This window comes from Halyomorpha halys, unplaced genomic scaffold (genome assembly GCF_000696795.3).
Source record: "Halyomorpha halys isolate HHAL.00 unplaced genomic scaffold, Hhal_1.1 Scaffold1622.1, whole genome shotgun sequence".
Taxonomy (NCBI): domain Eukaryota; kingdom Metazoa; phylum Arthropoda; class Insecta; order Hemiptera; family Pentatomidae; genus Halyomorpha; species Halyomorpha halys.
Window position 1 is genome coordinate 94,897 of NW_027109966.1, and position 21,621 is coordinate 116,517.

The 21,621-nt window shown below is 28.1% G+C and overlaps 1 protein-coding gene across 8 annotated transcripts in view; it reads right to left on the reverse strand.

Annotated features, from left to right (window-relative positions):
- Positions 1-21,621, reverse strand: part of Liprin-alpha (PTPRF interacting protein alpha) — a gene marked incomplete at its 5' end in the record, with an annotated part of 47,387 nt that overhangs the window by 6,876 nt on the left and 18,890 nt on the right. For 3 of the 8 annotated variants that reach the window (XM_067048105.1, XM_067048103.1, XM_014435576.3), the window contains 8 exon segments: positions 31-170; positions 1,992-2,187; positions 7,471-7,533; positions 8,280-8,434; positions 11,653-11,745; positions 18,849-19,032; positions 20,188-20,360; positions 21,486-21,612. In XM_067048105.1, coding sequence (XP_066904206.1) covers positions 31-170; positions 1,992-2,187; positions 7,471-7,533; positions 8,280-8,434; positions 11,653-11,745; positions 18,849-19,032; positions 20,188-20,360; positions 21,486-21,612 — 1,131 coding nt within the window. 8 annotated transcript variants of the gene reach the window in all.

A 21,621-nucleotide genomic window follows, 5' to 3' on the forward strand; every position in this document is an offset into this window, starting at 1 on the left:
ATAAAAAAAAAAATAATTTTATTAGCTTACTTCTTTTTCTTTCTTCGATCGAGGTCGGCACGTTGACCAATATTACCACCCAGTGAGGCATTGTCAGCAGCAAAATCTGCTTCTCCCATTGATGAAGACATGGTTACAGTTTCTTGCCCTCCAACTTCCTTACCTTTGACCTGTTATTTCAATTTCAAAATCAATCTCAATAAAAAAGAATGGAGAATAATGAATATAAAAACTATACTATTTTCTTTTATACAAAATTAAAATAAACATTGATTTATAATTATTTCAACAAATAGGCAATTGAAGAATATTAATTTTAAAATTTTTTTGATTTATGATTCAAAAACCAACTGGTTTGTTAAATATACATATAAGTAATCAGGCACAGAAACAGAATAAAATATACAGTTATAAATCCTTTTTTCAAAAAAGTAAATGACAAAAGAAATAAAAATCAACCTAAATAAAATTTGATATAAACAAATAAATACATAGTTTGTAATTCTTTGGTCTGATTAAATTTATTCATGTTGGGGTCTCAGGAAATAAATCATTTACACCAAAGTTTTACCGAACCTGTACAAAAGAAAATATTCCATGAAAAGTAAAAATTACATCAACAGCAGAGAAAATAATTTTCTACCAATATGTATATAATTTTCATTTTTTTAAAAAATAATAATTAGATTTGTTCCATGCACTCAACAAATTTTGGTTTAGATTTTTTCTTCCTAATCTTAACAACTTAATATATTTAATATTAATAGAAAAGTATTATTCTTTAGTTAATTGATATTACTGTAATATCTTTTTTCTTAATGCATAGAAATAACAAAAAATAAATGCAAATATTTTAGTGCAATATTTTTACTGGAATATGGCATAGTAAAAAGGAGAGTAATTTTTCTAGCCTGTCCATTTGTAGGTATGTAACAATGCTTTGAGGGATTGTAGAGTCCCATGAATGTTTTGAAACCATTTGATCTCAAAGTTGTTTTGTTTTTTATGTATTTAGTTTGTTTTTTTTCCTGTATCTAAAATTATTCATATGTAATATAATATAAGTTATAATTAAGTGTGGCCGTACTGTTTTTGACTAATGTATTGTGTAACCTTATAACCTCCTAGGATTTAGTCCCGGAATAATGAACTTTTTTCCCCCCATAATTTCTGAAAAAGAATTGCATTAAATGTCTTTCCTCTAACAGGTATACAGTAATTTTTCAAGTTAAACTAATTTTTAAGTTTGATGGCTCAAATTACCCAGTGTTATTCCATGAATGTTTTGAAACAATACATAAGACAGGATTATTCCTAAAGTCAGTTTTTTAAAAATTAAATTATTTTTTGTAAAACTTTTTGTTACCGAATTCAATGTTTTGTTTTTTTCCAGAAAAATCTAATATCAGTCATTTATCTTAACCTTCTTCCAAGCACAGGGAGATGAGTGGCACCATAAATTTGTCGAATGTTTTAATCTACTAACTATGTTAAGAATTGATAAACAACCACAATCAATAGATTGAATCCTTATTTAACAGGGGGTGCCACTGTTGATATAAGAAACTCTTGTTTAACACTGAAATTAAAAATTAAGGTAATTTTAATAAATATATACATATGGGTGTTGACTGTAAGTTAAATAGAAGGGTATGGTCAGGGTTGAAATTTAGAAGGAATAAAAAAAGTAATAACAGGATTTTGTCAAATCGCTTATTTTACTTGGCACTGGTCGCCATGAAGAGGGTAGATATTGTTGTCCGTACATTCAATTAATACACACCAATTTTGAAATACACAAAGATTGAAATCAAAATGGCAGAAAAAGTAGTAAAAGAGAGATGAATTAATATAAATATTAATATATTATTAGTCAATCAATATTCATATTTCAACATTTATAACACGTGGAAAGACAATAAATTTAATGACAATCATATAAAACAATTTATTTATAATAAATTAAATGAATTATAGTTGAAATTTCTAACCTTTTCCTTTTTACTAAAGAATCTTCCAAGGGATGACTTGATGCCCTTCTTTTTATGCTGCTGGCTGGCAACAGCACACGCTGTAGAGTAGACAGGCTGCTGGATGGCGCTCGTTGCCAAGGTGTGCTTGTGCAAAGAGTCCTGCGAACTGTGCCGAGAGGACAGAGGGGAAGGGGGTGTTGAGAACCCGCTCGGCCTGGGGGCACACACATACTTGCTACCCACTACTCACTACGCAAGCTCTATAGCAGTGCTACTTCGCAAACCAAAGTTACTTGCCATTTATCAAACGCTAAATTTCAAAGTTTATACGTTTTAAGAAAAGGTAAGTAGAACTATGTATTACGATTTTAAAAAAAAAACTATTTCAAATAGTTATCATGATAAATGACAAACAACCTTTTGTTAAAAACATCTCAACATTACATCATATAAGCAATAAAGTAATTCAAATGATAATTTTTTTTAGGAATATCTTAAACTATTTATTCCAAACACTTAATCATGTAACATTATAATAAAAAATAATATATAATCAACTAATAAACATATTTATTCTAAAAGAAAAGAAAAATGTATGAAGCTTTTGGAATAGAAGAAATAAAACTGAGTTGAGATGGTTTCTAAAATTTAAACTCACACAAATGTATCTATGTACAAGGGACCATCTAAAAAAATCTTAAACAACGTTTATGTACATAAGTTAAAATTCATCTAGCATTGTCTCAACCAATGTATCTATATCTACATCTATATCTCTATTAATTAAATTGATTAGTGACACAGATCCACAACCAAAAATTTGATTTAATGATTTAGCTGATCTTATTTTTTTTGTGTGTGCTGAAGCTGAAAACAAACTCTGTGTTCTTTATCACATACCAATTTTTCATAAATGTATGTAATACCAGTTTATACAAATATATGATACCAGTTTTGTTACACAAAAATCATAATAATCTATCATAGCTCTAGGGGCACCTAACTGATCAACTTCAAATTTTTATGGTGTCAAAAGGATACTAAAATATACTAAACGGCACAAATCAGGCTCTACTAAGTAATTAAAATTGGTATTTAAGACAATGTATAATAACTCTTTTACTAGGCAGCAGAAACCATTACCAGCATAGAGTTTGCTTATTCAGATCAAGAAAGCAATGCTGAATCACAATATTTCTTGAAAGATCGTTTTTGTAAAGCATTCTCTATTAAAGGAACACAAAAAGACCATCCCCAAAACTACATAAAATATACAAGTGAAATACTTTTCAATGGAGTCAGAAGCTTGCAAAATGTCAAAATTTGCTCATAAATTTCTTTCTTGATTTATTTATTGAACTTAAATTTTTTTAACAATGGAGCCATATTCATTCCTCATTTATATTTCGCCCTGTAATTTATATCAATATAATCTATTCAAGGAATACATTTTAAAATGTGTACTACTGAAAGAATAAAAATAAAAATTTTAAATAGGGTTTGAGAAATGTTAACTTATCTTAACCTCTCATAGTTTTGCAGTTCATATGAAAGGGTATACACTGTAAAATGGCGTCTATTCCATATCAGCAGCTCAATTAAGGAAGTAATTCTATTCACAGTAATTTACTCTATGTTTTTCAAATAACACGCACAGGTTACAGCAGACTCAAAGATTTTGAAAATATTTGACATAACTCCAACTGTATCGGGTCTTCTGAACTGATTTCTTACCAATAAAATAAATTAAACATTAAATTATAAATTTTAGTATGTCCACCATTTTGTATCATGATTGTGGAAGCTTAAATGGTGCAAACAAGTTTTTCTATGACTCTAAATAACATAAATAATAACAGTATGAAGTTTGGTTTAGCCATTTTTCAGTACAGAAGTTTTTAGTCTTCTACACCATTCCGAGGCAAAAAGAATTTTTGTACTATTCAATTATCATTTATGATTTAATTCAATACTTTATATAATTCTAAATTTGTTTGTATTCTATTCCTTTTCAATTGTATGTTACTCTAAATGTTGTTGTTATCTCTTTTGTTCTATAGCCCTGATGAAGACCTGAAACTCAGGTCGAAACGTCGGCATAAAATAAATAAATATGCTTTTGTTTATTTATGTTGTTCTTTGCTGACCGCACCCCCTGACAAACTTCTTCAAGTACTCATCAAATAATTTCAAATGAAGGGATAATGATTTATAAGAAAGATTTAATCAGAATACTGGTTAAATAATTATATAGTTAAAATCTGAACCGCTTTTATTATTTTTTGTCTATGTTGAAGAATATTTCCTACGCGGCTTGAGGAAATGAAACCCTTATACAAAAATGTTGAAATTTTTCTCACTTGTCGGAGGGAGTAAATTTGTTTGTTGAGTAACTTAGGCAGAATTCAGTGGTTTTAGTACTGTTGGAAAGATGAATTTTAACTCTTTCTGATGGTGATAAACTTCATTATATTTACTAGACTTGAGGGGAAAAACTAACTCAAATATATTTAGGTAATCAAAAATACATTGCCTTATGTCTTAAATTAAACTTTAACAAGTCCACTTGATTTGATACTTTTATGTTATAACATACTTTTGATACCATGAAAAATTCAAGTTGATCAGCTGAGGACCCTAAGAGCAATGAATGATTTTTGTGCTATAAAGCAGGCATTATATAAGACGGATTTGCAAAATAAATCTGTACATGCTCACCACAAACTTTAAAAACCAACCTAAATTATCAAATCAAATTTTCTTTGAGTAGACCTGTGTAATCAATCAAGAAGAATATTGTGCAGATATTCTATTCATATCATTTAAAATTTTTAATGACAATGTACACTTTCATTCATTCATTAAGGATACTTTCATGTTAAGATAATTATCATATTAAATTATTTATTATGGACATAAAATAAAAGAGAATTTTAATGTAAAAGGTCATTGTATTGCCCATTCATCGTTAGTCAGGTACTTTGTAATAAGAAAAAATCTAGATTTTTCAAAAAATTTCATTTTGGTAAAAAAAAAAGATTGATGGTTTTTCAGTTTTTTTTGTGATGAATTTTTTCCTCAATTCTACTAGTACTTCTAGTTAACAATCCTCAGTATCTATGTAGAGGTTTCCAATCTTGGTTTATTTGATATGAAGGCTGCAGTTCCAGTTTTGGTGATTTCTTTTTTCTGTTTCTTACAATCGAAACAACTCAAGCCATAAGTTTTCACATTTTGGGCAATTTGTCTTCAGTACAAATTGGTCCAGAGCAAAACAAGTATTGCAGCATATACAAAAATATGAAATTCAAGCAAGAAAATCCATGAGGCCCACGTAGCTTTCTCATCAGGAATGTGTTCTCATAGGGATAATATAGCAATGGTCAGAATGTTTGGCTGCAGACTTTTTACAATATACTGTAGTATTATAATATAATATATAATATTGTAATAATAATACAATATACAGTACAAGACATTCTATGATATGCTGTAATCTTCTTTCTTCCTTCTATTTTTTCTTTACTTGGTTAGAATTTTTCGAGGAGTGAGAGAATAATAACAATACAGCAGCTGTTTCATTAATTAATTTATATTGCAATAATGAATTGATTTTTATTTTTTAAAATAAAGATTTCATCAACCCTAATACGTTAGAAATCTGGAAAGTTAAAATAAATGACAAGCAATCATAGGATCTTAAATTTTCATTTTCTCCAACTCCGAGAACATGCGAATGGATCCTAAAGAATTTAAAAATGAACAAACTAGGAAAAAAATTACAGTGGAAAGAGTTAAACCAAAATTTATTAAAAAAATATTTTTGTTTGACAATTGTTCAGTAATTTTTATTGAGTAATCTTTTTAAATAAAAATTCTTTTTGAACAGTTGTCCATCAATTTGAAGACTAAAAATTGTTAGTATAATTTATTAGTAACATTTAGTTAAATTCTACATTTAGTCAAATTTAATAGTATCTTTAATTGTGAAATTTATTGAAAAAAAAATAATAAGTTTTATTCACTGATCTATATGTATATAAATATGTAAACCCGCAACAGACAGTCCATTTTTTTTTTATTTTTAAGTATAATGCTTTATAAATCTATAATGGTTACTAAACTTGAACTAAATTTGAAAGTAAAAACATCTGTACAAATTTATAAGCTTAAAATCGAATATATTGACTCATTAATTAAATCTAAATCTGTACTGCTGCAACCCAGGAAGGGTCAGGGGTTCAGTGCTTTGTAAGGAAGTACTGTTACTAGACCAACGGTTGTGCAAGGAGTTGATTTGGTCAGAATCATGCTAGACCACCAGATTTTTACCCAATTAAGGGTACCTGATTTAAGAGGCTGGGTGGAGCCCAGGAGGGCTCCAGAACCCACAGGAGTTTACTCACGGACCACAGTGTAACAGAAAACAATTTTCTGTCCAGTCAGATTCGAACTCAGGTCCCTGGAGTTAGTGGCGACGAGCCTTACCCTTGCGGTAATTTCACTCCCATAGACCCATTGATAATAATAATAACTAATTGTTCACCATTTATTTATTTCTCAATATTTGGGATTGATTTTAAGAATTAAAAAAAAAAATATTTGATTTTAAAAAGGTCTTTTGAAAGAATCTGTTATAATAACAGGTATTGCAGTTGAATTTTGAATAATAAAATTTATAGGATATAGGAATCTAGGAGAGCGAGGGTTACTAGATAAAAATTTTTTCTTCAAAACGGGTATAAGATTAGACTGTTTTCATATTTATAGTTCATATTGTTTATTTTTCAATTATATTCTCAATTGTTTGTTTATATTGATAACTACTATGGCTAAATCGTTTAAATTACTATTAGGAAAGTCCAAAAAACACAGTCAACATGATTTTGATGGTTAAATCCATATTTGTGAATATTGAGATAAATCAAAACATTTACAAATCATTTTTTTCCATCATTGTAACTTTCATATATTTTTATTTTAAATTCTACTTCATCTAATACTTGAAAATTAAATTAATTCCAGCAAGATAAAACTTCAAAGACTAAACTCTCTTTTTTTAGCCAGAAGGAAATTATTCTTCAGCAAAAAAGAAAATCTCATGCAGTGAGTTCTCCAGAGTTAATATTCCTTTAAGTAATATACAATCTTACTAATCTATAACCAATGTAAATGTTAATGACTAATATATTAAACTACAATCGATCATAGCACTATAATATAATTCATACTATGGTCACTATAATATAATATCACTATAATCACGAAACCCTTTTTAATTTACAAATTATTGGCACTAATGAAATGGTAGTAAAATATACGTTAATGTAAGCATATATTCAAATATAATAGCAAACAAAAATCTAAGGAAATCCCATTTCAATATACTTTCCATTAGTTTGACTACAACTAAATTTCCACTAATATCGTAGTAATATACAGAATTTAAATCATGTATACTATAGAAATTTCTGTATAATTTTTCTAAATTCCTTACCTAAGAGTTGCCTGACCACCATAACCACCACCAACAGATGTTAATGAGTTCATACCAGTTTTTCTAAAAAGCAACAGTAAGCACTCGATCAGTTAGTTAGTTAAAGCAATTAGTCACCAATATAAGGAAATTTCAATTCTATGCACCTTAATCAGTTAAAAGTTGTTAGGAAACAGATAATATATTTTTAAAAAATTCATATAAGATAGTAATGAATTTTAATCCATCTATGGAAATCAACTATATACCATTAATTAATTGAAGAGCTTCCTCTAAAAAAGTTCAAACTTCGACACTTTACAAAATGATTTTTCATACAAAATGACCTAATTTCAATGAAGATAGTAATGAATCAGTCCATAATCCTTAAGAAAGGCTGTTATGGGCACAGACTGAAAATAAGTTAATTTGGTCAGAAGTATAACTTTTTTCTAATCCTTAAAAAGATTGAACAAATGTTAGGACGTCTTTAGAGAGAGCTCTTTTAAATTGATTGATTAAAACAGGTTAGCATAAATATATTATACCAAAATGATTAACATGCAAATGAAGAGATACAATAGTTAACATATGCTAGAATGTTAGTCAAATCAATCTAATACCCCTGCACTGACAAAGTTCTGTCACTTTTTGACGACACATTAATTTTTTGTCAAACCTTTTGTGGGAATGTGAAAAACACTGAGTCTAATGTAAAAAGTTTAATATACTTAGCTAATATGAAAGGTTAAAATAATTACACCAATAGAAATTCTTCTTCTTATCCAGATTGGTAACAAAATAAAAAAAAAATTATACAATATCTATACCTCCTGAGTTCTTCTTGACTGTGCGCTAAAGCTTGAGCGACACGTTCCAACCTCAGAGATCTCGCAGTGAGAGGACTTGCGGCACCACTGCTTTCGCCACCACCCAAAGATTGCAGTTCATCTGACAATTCACTAGAAAGCTGCGCCAGCTGTAACTGACAGTTTTAAATAAAACTTAAATAAGCCTAAATTTAGTCTATAGATTCCATTCATAGACGCTAAATTAGTTTATAACAAACAGCAACCATAAGAAAACTACATTAATTTTTTAATAATTAATAAAATCATGGAAAATTATTTTCAAAAACATTATAATTATAAAAGAACTAATACAGTTATATAAATGCAAATGTATTTACTGTTTTAATAAAATGAAATAGAAACAACATAAATCTGTGTAGTTGTTCTATACTAAGTCAGAGAAAAGCCAGTGCATGAAATATATTTTCATAAAAACCTTCTATAAATGACTATCTAACAATCAAGAGTGGCGTAATATACAAGCAAAAGAAAGTTTCAGTTTGTACAAGGAAAGATTTAAACTTTCAGTTAAGAAGAAAACACCAGATCCAATTTAACGGAAAGCTAAAGCAATTTAAATCCACTTCAGTTTATATTAAAAATATTTAATTTCAACTACCAAACACGAAATGATGCTCACGATTCAAAAGCATGTATTAAATTAAATAATCAATATTTTGAAAAATCCAAACAAATAAAAAAGCACACAAAATAAAATACATACAAATTATCAGGAATGCTAAATAATGCATAATATTATCAGGGAAAGAAAGAAATGCATTAAATAAGATTTCAGCACAAGTCACTGAAAGCAAAAGCTATAATGCAGAGCAAATTGTTACAAAAGCAGGGCTGTCTGTTAAAAAATTTCATTAATTACGTTTATTTAAAAAAAACCTTTATAAGTTTAGAATAATTAAAATAAATTAAATTTATATAAGAATGGTATACAGATAGTAGCCATCTTAAAAATAATATTCCAGACCGATTTCCCAAGTAATTGCACTTTCTGTTCATTCTTTTCTAATTCCAAATATCAAAAAAATCTTTGAATCATGAAACAGATAATCTTTTGGCAAACATTTTATTATGTAATACCACAAAACTGCATATTTTAACCTTTTTTTTAAAAAATAAATTTCAATTTGAGTAGATCTTAATGTGTAAGATATCTATTTCTCTAATTTACTGGTATTGTTAGGGTATGAAAGGACTTTAAACCAAACAAACAACATTAAATTAATTAGTTTAGAAAAAATTATACTTTTTTTTTTAAATTTTTTATTTATATTTGTATTTTATGACAACTCATTTGAATATTGATGGTTTCAGGATCAACAGTTTAATTTTTTATATTACTGTGAAGTCATCTTTATCTATTACTAAAACATAAGTAGAGGATTTTGTTATTTCAATACAACGATGCCTTTTATTCATAGGAGCAGAGAGATACATAAAATACTGGTTAAAGTATAAATCATGAGTTTCCACCTTTTCCTTTTGCTCCTACTGACTCTTTTCTTCAATATTATACTCTTGTATTTTATCTTATCAACTTCAACAAAATATTGATTTTGTAGGTAAGATCTTTATTATTTATCAGCAACAACATACCCAAGGAGGAGAGAAGAAAAAATGTTTACAATTGATTAATTATGCCATATGTACGCAGTTAATATAAAAATGGTGAATATTAAAAAATTTTCTCATTTGGATTTTTGTTGAAGTATTCTGTGAATGAATATGAAGTGTGAAATAATAGCGATTTGTTAGAAAAGGGATTGTTCATTTAAAATTAAAGCTTTCTATAAAAAATTTAAATAATTCCTTGGAAATATATAAACTATAAAAAGGAAAATATAAAATAAACAATTAATTAGAGTATAAGTATTAAGGAATAATAGAATATTGAATAATAATGGATTCAACAACTGATATTGATTCAGTTTATTACTTCTTAATAGCCTCAAACTCTGAGGATAAAAAATCATAGAATTAAACAAGCTTTTTTGTAAAGTATGTACATAATTAAAAGCTTGTGTGCCTAAATAGATATTACATTCCTGTAATTTTTGTCATGACAACTTCACACCCATGAAAGAGGGTTCGCTACACTCACTTTAATAAGTTAACGGGCTGTTCAAAAAATGTTCATAAACTTAATTTATTTGATTATTTTATATTTTATGGGGTTGATAATCTTTAAAAAGTATGTGTTATTACTATCTGGATTGCCAAAATATTTAATTATTTGTTTTGTAATTATCATTTACTACAATCTGTTTCCTATGTTATTTACTGAAACGAAGTGGATTAAATAAATAAGTATTTTGTTTTGTATTTTTCCCTACGGTTAAAACTGTACTTGGTATGGGGTCTCCCTTCCCCTAATTATAATACAATAAAACATAATTTTTTCCCATGTTAAACAATTAAATTAAGAGTTTCAAGCTAGAAAAGTCCTATCTAATTTTTTTATCTAATAAAGCTTTATCTAATAAATTATTGGAATCGAGCAGAGGTAAGGAGAGGAAACTACTAGAATTAGTAAATATTAAGACAAAAATAAAAATTTTGTAACAAGGTCATCAAATTTCATAATATCCATAGAAAACTAACTACGTTAAAATATTCAATTAAAAAAAAAAAAAAAATCGAAATAACCAACTATTTTAACAAACATTTTTGTAATTAAAATTTAAAGGTAACTACAGATATGTAGAGTTAGATTTACAACAGTTGTTAATAATAAATATTTCATTAAAAATTTCATCCATATGACAAAACTGTATTATTTACTTATGTAAGTAGTCGAAATAGATAAGTTTCATTAATAGTAATACTTTAAATAAATACTGAGGAATCTTATGGATAAACATTATCCAAACTTAATAGAATAAACTATTTATGGTTCATAAATTAGTTTCAAACTGCTTTGAAATATATTATAATTCATACATATATGCAAGCCATTTTTAATATGAATGAAGATTTAAGAACTTATTTTAATAAAACTGTTTAGAAATAAAAATAATTACAGTACTAAGAAATATTTACTTCAGAAGAGGATAATTTTCTAAAATAAAACTGATTACATGACAGCCCAAGAAAAAGGAAAGGCAAAGGTTTTCAATCAAGTTGGAAATTAAAATATAAAACAAAAACAATAAAAAAATGCATCGTTAAAATTGTAACTAACGAAATAAGGGACTCTGACTACACACTTAGCCACACTTCAGATGATTATTTTTTTCTCTTTCTAAGGTGTTATAAACAGGAGTGGGCCGTAATTCTAAGGAAAATAAGCTGTGGTTTCCGTTCTTGTGAGTATTATTTCCGATTTAAGACAAACCTGGCTAGCGGGAAGTGATTCAGAGAGCTGGCTCGGGGAGACGAGCGTAGAAGCATACTGATGGAGATGAGCCGGGGACATTGATGCGGGTGCCTGGGACAGAGACATATGTCACACCGCCGTTCGGTCCGATAATGCCGTTATTATAACAATCACCCAACGATATAACTCAAATAGATAATTATTAGGCTTCAAATAATATGCTTTAAAAATACACACACACATACATACAACAGAAATTATAAAAACATTATTTGTCTCCTTTCACTAACTGATATAAAATCCAAACTGGGACCCAAACCTAAGCCTGTAAATATTAAAAACACATATTGCAAAACTTAATAGTTTTTAGGTAATAATAACCTGGGCCTGAAAACACCACAATAAACTTTTTGAGATAGAAAAGTTCTATATGAGTATACAAATATTTTTTTCAAAATAATATAAATATATAAAGAATATTAGGATTTAAGGGAGATTTAAAATAAATATTCAAACCAATCACTAGTCATAAATTGAATAAAAATATTTCATTATGATAACTTTTTTTTTCAAAGGGAAACATTTATTAAAATAAAGTTATAGAAATAATAGCAATACTTATATTATTAGAAATAATAATAACATTACTTTATAATTTTAATTAAAATCACTAAATTATTTCTAGACTGCTGGATTAAATTATTCTGAGATTATCTAATAAATAAAAACAGAATTAAGAATTTAAATTTTACTTTTCATTTTTAAATCCTTAAAAAATGGATAATATTTATAAAATCTATGCAAGGCATTAGTTGACTTGAAAATTAACAAATATTGATCAGAGATATATTGAATAATTAAAATAATAAAATTAATCTGACATAATTTTTTATTAATTTTAATGAATGTTTCCAGTTTCCATGACAAAAAAAAATTATAGATCCACTGGAATCGAATATTAATTTAAAGTTCAAATAGAAACAATTTGAATTAACACATATGCATGAAATTCTTATAGCTCATAATTGAAATAACAGACAGATTCAACTTTGAATCAAAAAGTAAAATTTATTTTAAAATAGCATATTCTATCAAAGCTACAAATTATTAAGGAACTTCTGCTGGTTTTTTCTTTTTTAAAATAAATTTACCAAGCATTTTTACATACAACTTTAATGAATCTTGTGCACTAGTTTAAGGAGAAAGGAAAAAGCCAACAGTATTTCCAATGAAGTCTTCCAACTTAATTGTCTACTTTAAAGCACATTACCTTTCTAGGGTCAATAACTAATAAATAATTTTTATATAATCAATTGAAAATAAAGCCAAAATAAGAATAATGGTTACAGTTAAAATGAATTTCTTCATACATTAAAAATATAGATAAACAAAGGTGACAAAAATATTTATCTCCCCTAATTCTTAAAGAATATGGTTTTTAAAATAGGGAATTTTAAAATTGGTCCATAGTGGAGCAACCTCAGTAAAAAATAAATATTCTATTTAATTGATTAATCTCGGCTACTATTTAAATAAACAGTGTGAGGTTTTGTGATGCTTTAAAAACAGTTTGAATTGAATTTTAATTTTTAGAAACTAAAAATAAACCATGGAAAAAAAATCATAATTAATAATTAGAGATGAGAATATATATTTTTCAGAACATCTAAAGGGGTCCGTGTTTCCTTTTAATTCAAAAATTTTAAACTAATATTAAAAAAGGATAGTACTATTTTTTTCTGTAGGTTATTTGAATTCAATTTAAGGTTTTTGTAATAAAAACAAGATTGAATGGCCCTAATGAAATTAGTTATAATAATAATTAGTCTAATATACAGTGAACTCTCGCTAATAAAAACTAATTAAAACCAAAGGGGTTTGGATCAGCCACAAATTCCGATTACCAAAGGAGAAACAAAGGTCACATCATAAATAACAAATCAATCTAAAAACAAAAATTATATATGTATTTACATAGAAATAGTTTTAAAATAATTAATCATTGTTCTGGAATTTATTTTCTAACTATTTCCTTATGAAATAATCTGAAATTTTCATATGTTTGAAATTTGAAATCATCTTTCAAGAACAACACCTGAATGTGTGTATAAACCTATATGCAGTGGGGATTCTGAATAGTGGCCAATGGGTTCACTCAATTAAAATTAGTTTGAAAAATTTTACTTCGCTTAACTACTTACTTCTCTAAATTTTTATAATAATCAAAATAAAAGTACTGGGTGAAATAGCTTTCTGAAGTAGAGGCGGCTTCCATTTTTGTGGTTAAGTTACTTAGGTTAATTCAATATAAAGCAGACAGTTTCCAAAAAACTAGATGACACTAACGTCCTGTGTATGGAAAATTAGTATCTACAATCTACAATGATTGTAGATAGCGTTATATTTATTTGAGAAATATATAGTAATTTGTTTCCTTTAAAAAAGTTGATTTATGAATTTTAAATTAAATCAACTTGTATACACCAAATTGGAATTGTAAAAAATCCTTGAATAGCAGTGCTATGAAGTAAACTGAAACGTTTACAGATTGGGATCAAAGTAGCTGATACCACCTCACACAACTAACCAGCCCTCAACAAATCCCAGTCCATGAAGTGGCGTTGAATGCTCAAACTGCACTAGTAACTGTCAAATTGAAGGGGTTCTGTTTATTTTATATCAAATAAATATTTTTCATTTCTTTTTAATAATATGAAGTAATTGTATTTTTATTATATAAAGATAGCAGGATTACTAGCAGATGTGCACAAATAGAATAGAGATTTAGAACCATTAAGATAAATCACTCTTAACATAGAGGTTTCTTTGGTTTAATATGGAGAAATATCACAACAAACGCCCAGTAAGAATAAAACACAGTAAGAATCACAGAACCTTATGCTCATATCACCCTCTAATTCATGAGTTCTTAACCTGAGATATCTCTTCTAAAAGAAATGTAAAAGAAATCAATGGAAGGCATAAAGAGTCACAAAAAAGGAAAAAACAAGTTGCAAGTTAAAAAATTTTATCAAAGGTCTTCAAGTTAAAAAAAAAAGTAGGAAGATATAATTCCTGTGAAATGAATTAAATTGTTATATATAAATAATTTAATGCCATTTAAGAAGTACTGTTTACTCACTAAAGATAAAATTTACTATTATTTTTTACCAATGAAAAATGAATAATAACCATTAAACATATTAATTACCTACACAAAAATTTCTAAATACATAGTATTATATTTATTTTTACAATACTAAAAAAATTTAGATTAATAATGTAATAGGCATAAATTCATACAAACCTCACCTTGTTTAATGATTAATTTTATAACAAAAATATCATTTCATGAATTCAAAATATCTTTAAATGTAACTCTGATATAGACAGATATATCACCATATTAATTACCCAAGTAAACATCCAACTTACACATGGCTATATTACATTCAACTAACATGAAGAGGCAGGTTGTCCTTAATTTACATAAGTAGGAGTCAGTAGAGGACAAAGTTTTAAATTTACAAACAAGGTCGAATTCTTGTTTAAAATGAATCAATCAAAGCAGTTAAGATTGAAATTCAATAGAATTGATCAGAAAGCATTAATTAAATATATACATACATAAATCACTAAGCAAATAAAATATTCTAACCTGATATCTGTATTAACCTGTTCTCGTCTAATTTGGAGTTAAAATAAACAAATAGAAATATAAATAATTATTGAGGAAACAAAAGGATTTTCCAGAAATACCTCAGAATACCTGTAATTATTGAAGCAATTTATAATTAAAGAGCTATTGGATTTTCAAATCTATTGGAACCTTTTTCAATTCAAGTGTAACTTTTTACATTTTTTAGTCTATACAGTTGGACATACAAATTAATTTTTGTCCTAACCAAATTAACCATTTTACCTATCTAGATATTCACTCATTTTCACATTTAACATTTTCCCTGCATGAATAAATAATTATATTTCCTATTATAATTAATTAATAAAAAAAATAATTGATTAGAATTAAAAATACAATTAATAAATCAATGTTATAATTTCAAATGATAGTGTTCATAAAATGATAATGAATGAAATAAAACAGATATAATTAATGAATGGATATAAAATTACAATTAATATTAAAAAAAAAGAAGGAAATAAATATTTTGTAATATTATTTTTAACTTTTTACAAAATATTATAAAATAGAAGAAATAAACAATATATATGTATAGTTCAAATCTCATATTGAGTTCATTTTAACTCATAATAACTTTCATTCATTAATGGAAATAGTTATCTGGTATTAAGTATACCAGATAACTAGACAGAAACAACTAAGCAAATATTATTTGAATCCTACTGTTTTACCGGTTTAATAAGTAAGAGATCTGTGAAAAGGATTAATTTGAAACAAAAAAAAAAAAAGTAATCACATTAGCAGAAGGGTTAATTTAGTAGGGCAAAAGTTAGTTGATTTGGTCAAAAGTAAAGTAAGTTTATATGGCAAACAGCTTTTTTGTAAAAAGGATAAAATGCCTCTCTCCAAATGTCTTACTATCCAACTTAAACATAAGCCTTTCCTTATACTTTCAACACCTCCTCCTCTCCACCCTGACACACACACACACACAACTAATTCCATTTTAATCATAACCCTATTTTAATTCAATTGTAATACGTTGGTAGGGTGCATTATGTTGCTAAGTTTAAACCTTCAGAAAGAAATTTCATAGAACAAAACGAAAATGAAATAAACATAATACTATAAAATATAAGATATTCATAAGAAGGGACTAAAAGAAAATTATTTATTTACTTTTTCTTTTAATAATTTATTTTTTTCTTCTTCATTGGACCACAGTGTGCTTTCTGTATCAAGACTTACATTGAACAAAAGAGTTTAATGGTAAGTAAAACTTCACTAACTAAGCAGCACCATAATGTCCGCTCTCCTATCTAATGCCAATATAACTCTTAATCATTTGAATAAAAATAATTCTCACTCCTTTTTGTATGCCATTAATACAATATTAATTTTGGAAAATGATTTTCCATAATACACACAATGTTAATAAATTAATTCTTTCCCTTGAAGATCTTTCATGTTATAACATATACACTTTCTGGACACCCTGCATATTCAAGTACCTGCAGGAACTAACGGAGGTGGGCTATACAGCTATCTGTAACAAATGGGGATCAAAGCTCCTCTGGTTATCCAGAGTTCAGCCTATTGTACAAAACCCAGGGTCTCTTTCCATTAGAAGACCAGTTAGTGATAGGATATTACATGGCCCAAGGTGTTTCTAGGATACAGGACCTCCTTTATTCATCTGCTGACCCCATAAATGAATACCAGTGATTTAGAGAACACTAGCAAAAGGCCTCAGATGTGGATTGTCCAATAGGAAACAACCAAGCAAAGAAAAGGATACTAAGAATAGGAACTTGGAATGTTCCGCCTATCACTACCAAAGAAGTGGAGTTGACAGAAGAAATAACCTTTTTATCGAAGGGGTATTCTTGGAATTATTGAAGTGAAAAACAAAGGCATTGGACAATTATCACTATCTAAGAGCCTTATCATGATCTATTCTGGCATTGTGCCTGGGATTAGGGCAAAAGAAGGAAAAAGACTTATCTTGAAGGATGAGATGTTCAAAAAAGAGATAGATTGACCAAGATGATATCTGCGGATACATACCCCAATTGAAGATACACTAATCGTAATAAGAGCATCATAGTAATAGGTGACTTTAATTCTGGACTGATAATGATTTCAGTAAAGTAGAAACCTATTCTATGAACAAAAACAGATTATTGACAAAACAAGGTTTTTCCTAGAGGTTAGAAAAACGTCATGTAGACAAATAATCTATATTATGATGAACAGACTGTAAATTAACATTCTCATTGTTTATATGTATTACCAATGAAAAGTTGAAATGGCTCAATCGAAACTGATTGGGGTATATTTGATATGGGGTACACACTTGATTTGGAAAAGGTTATAATAAAATTGAACTAAAAAATACTGGCGATACTCAAGAATAGCAGGACATGACCTCCATAATGCACCTTACAGTTCTCACCTCCTTCTGTAGTTATAACTTGTTCTTAGGTATTGCTTTAATTAAACTTACCAATCAATAGACTAATATCTGTGTCACTCTACAGACAAGCAGAGCAATTGGGGTTTACTTATTTTTTGATTCAGAGGACATTAACAGTTGTGATTCACCTAAAGTTGTAATGACAAAAATCTTTAATAATACCAAAAAAAGAGTTTGAACTTAATTAAAACTGTTGAGGACGTGTTATCGGATCTATGGACAGCTGTACAATTATGTACTACACAGAAAGCCTTGGTAGTAGACAAAGAGATGAAGCTTAAGTACTACTAAAATGGAAACCAGAAGTGGAGAGGAAACTCAATGAGGAGAATTAGCACCAGTCGAAATAGAATAAACTTTAAGAGGAGCAGATAAATACTCAATTCTTATGGGGAACCTTCAAGCCAAGAATAGGTCCGGGAGGCATCAAGTATTTAACATTAAATTAAGCCTCTTAATTAAATTAAAGGAAAAAGGTTGGAAGAAGGATAAAAGAGTAATCCATAAGCTTCAAATTAAGTAGGTATAAATGAAATGATCCACTACGATGGTCATATCAGGAGAAACCAAGAAAACTACTTGTCTTCAGATCTCTGAATCTAGCAAGGTGAACCTTTCATTATTGAAAATTATTATTACCCTAATATTTTTCATTTAGATCAGTTAATTTCTGCCTTGTCCCTTTATTTTAAGTTAAAGTAATATCCATATTAAGTAGTAGTATTTCAAGTAACAGTAATCATTGTTAGCAAGGATTGGACAGGATACTTTTGTTTTAACAATACTTTGTTATTTTGTAAATATATAATAAGCTACTTCATACCTAGTCTAACAAATTACAAACTTATAATTGCTAACATAATCCTAAAGTCTTGAAATCTGAGGAATAAGAATAGTATAGAAATAACCTATGCAGAATGGAGAGAAAAACTGACTCAGCTGTGTTATAAGGGTCAGAAGCCTTTATTCTGGAGTATTTCCAAAACACTATAACATCCATAGTTTTGTAAATAATAATAACTTTACTACAGTAAACATGAAAAATATTGACAATAAAGGGGACGAACTATGACTCAAAAAAATGGAATTAATTACCGTATGATACTTATGTAGATAGTCCCGATGGGGCGACTTTGGAGTAGATCTTCCAGAAAGTGGAGGTGATCCACGGTCTAAAGTCCTTCCTCTTGCGACTAGATTCATATGTTCAAGGCTGCCCACTCTCGATTCTAACTCTTCTGCTCTGGCCTCTGTGCTCTGCTTTTCTTCTTGGATCAGTCTATTAAATGGATGATGATATTAATAATATAGAAAATATAATAATAAAAACACTTAACATTATATTTCCTTTAAATTATATCTATATGTCAGAGGTAAGAAGAGAGTAAGTCACAAAAGTTTAATTTTACATGAAAGCAAGTTTTAGATTATTTGAAATTGTACATTCATATTTTTCAGTAAATTGTGAAGGGCACTCTATGAGAGGTGTGTAACTAGTTCATTTGGTAATATCTGTGACACCCGTATTATTTTTAGAATATATGGTAGATAAGATACTTAATAAAACACTGTTTTATGGCCCTGGTGTTCTATAAACCCATTATGTCAGAATATTGGATATATTTTTGAACATAGTGTCATGTGCCAGTTTTTTGATTTTTGCTAAAGGTGATCTGCTTTCTTAATTTGTGATCCAGAATCTACTCTATGATTCGGAGCACAATAGGTCTCTATGACAATATGTTTTTAGTATCCTCTTCAGCCCTAGAGATCAAGATTTTATGCCCATGAGGTAGAGGCTCTGGTAGATAAGCTACCCTAAACATCTCCTCTATTGACTTAATGATGTGTGATACATCAAAATATTTTATTGTATGGATTAATGTTCCATTACCTTGAATATTGATAAACAACAAATTTGGCATCGAGATATAACAAATATTAAAAAATTGGTTTATTTTTATATATATTTAAAAAAAGTAGTAGTAAATGTACTTTCTTTTTTATAATTAAAAATAAAATGCTATATGTCTTCTAAAGAAAAGAAAACAAGGATGTTTGCTCCCGAAGGATGGCACCCAGAGCTTCTAGAAAATCTCACCCAGGCTGGTGCCTAATAACAAGCCTCTATCTTGAGGCTGAAATTTTCTAGGCCCTATCTAAATGCAGAAATAAAATGTCGAATACGATTCCATATAAGCACTCGATGTATCAAGTAAATATAAGATTAGTTATACAGTGACAAAACCAGTAATGAACAAACATATCAGAACTTCAAACAGTTGTGAAAAGATTAATAATTAAGTGAATGTTATAGTTATTAGAAACAATTAAATATTTTTACAGTAATATGAGCCATCAGATATTGATTAATGTCCTAAACAGACGCTGTTGCCAACATTCAACAACCAACATTTTTTATCAATTGTTTTACCTTATTTCATTATTAATGGCATCAAGTTGTTCTTGGAGCATTAAAGCTAGGGTCTGGGCATCAGTGTGACCAGTTGGAGAAAGAATCTCAGCACCACTGAATAAACTTTCATTGTCATCTGCATCAACGTCACTACATTCATAACCCTGTTGAAGAACATCTTTCTCCCAGTCCTACAAAGAAAAAAAAATTAACAATCATTCATTTACTTAATTTAATTTGTATTAATGACATGATTTAAAAAGTTTAGTTCATTTTTAAAAAAATAGATTTTCCCATTCAAAGAATAGTTTAATTTGTATACAAAAACCTGATAATTTATGATCATTATACAGAAATTATGGTGTCAGATATCTCAGTAGGAAGTTTTAAATAAAATAATAAATTGTGTTAAGGAAGTTTTAAATAAAATAATAAATTGTGTTAAGGAAGTTTTAAATAAAATAATAAATTGTGTTATCAGAAATAAATAAGAAATAAACGATGATCAAGGAAGTTTTACACTGTTAAACAAAAACAAACAAATCAAACCTTTAGCCAAGTTCATATTTGAATGAATATGTCACATGATATCTCATATCAAGAGATATTAACTAACCAAACTGCAAGCCATTCACAATTAGTTATTAGCAAGCATTTGGGAACAAGTCGAATCGTAGATGTATGTCCATTTTCGAAAGTCAAGTTTTTTAGTAAGGTTTGTTTTTAGTTTAGAGATATAATATTGACAAGAAAGTGTTCTATCGAATGTTAAGCTTAGATATCAATGATAATCTACGTATGGTATTTAGGAGTTACCTAGAAATAGATCTGGTGACTTAAGTGTGTTTCACTTTCTACTGAAGTGAAGGCATTTCTTTTTTTTCCAACAGAGAATTGAATGTTGGTAATGTATGACCCATGTTTTATCCTATTTATAATATTATGTAATTTAAGTTAATTATCTTGAATGCTTCACATGCAAAAAGATGTGTCGTCGAACAAAAGATATTTAATTCCCTTAGGCAAATTCAGTCCTGATTCATTTATGGCCAAAGAAAAGAGGAGACAATCCTGAGGTACCCCATTAATCTGCCTGTGTTATATCCAATTTGTACCCTATAATGACTCGGCTCCAGATTTGAGCCTGTCTGAAGCAGAAAATTTATTTTAAAAAATAAATAAATAAATAAATTCACTGTTCTACCAGTCAGTAGAGAAGAACCTTGACCTAGAGATTTTGGAATAAACAAGATCTGGCATATCCTTAAATTTTAAAATTAAAGTTATGTAATTTGAAATATTTCTGTTATTCTTACCTGAACAGAATTATCTTGAAGGACCATCCTAGATTTAAGAGCTCTTCTTGGTAGAGAATGAGAATCAAAGCTAGGATGGCTAGTACTATGGACGAATCCTCCTTCACCTGCACTTGGTGAAAGACTCCTGTTTAAA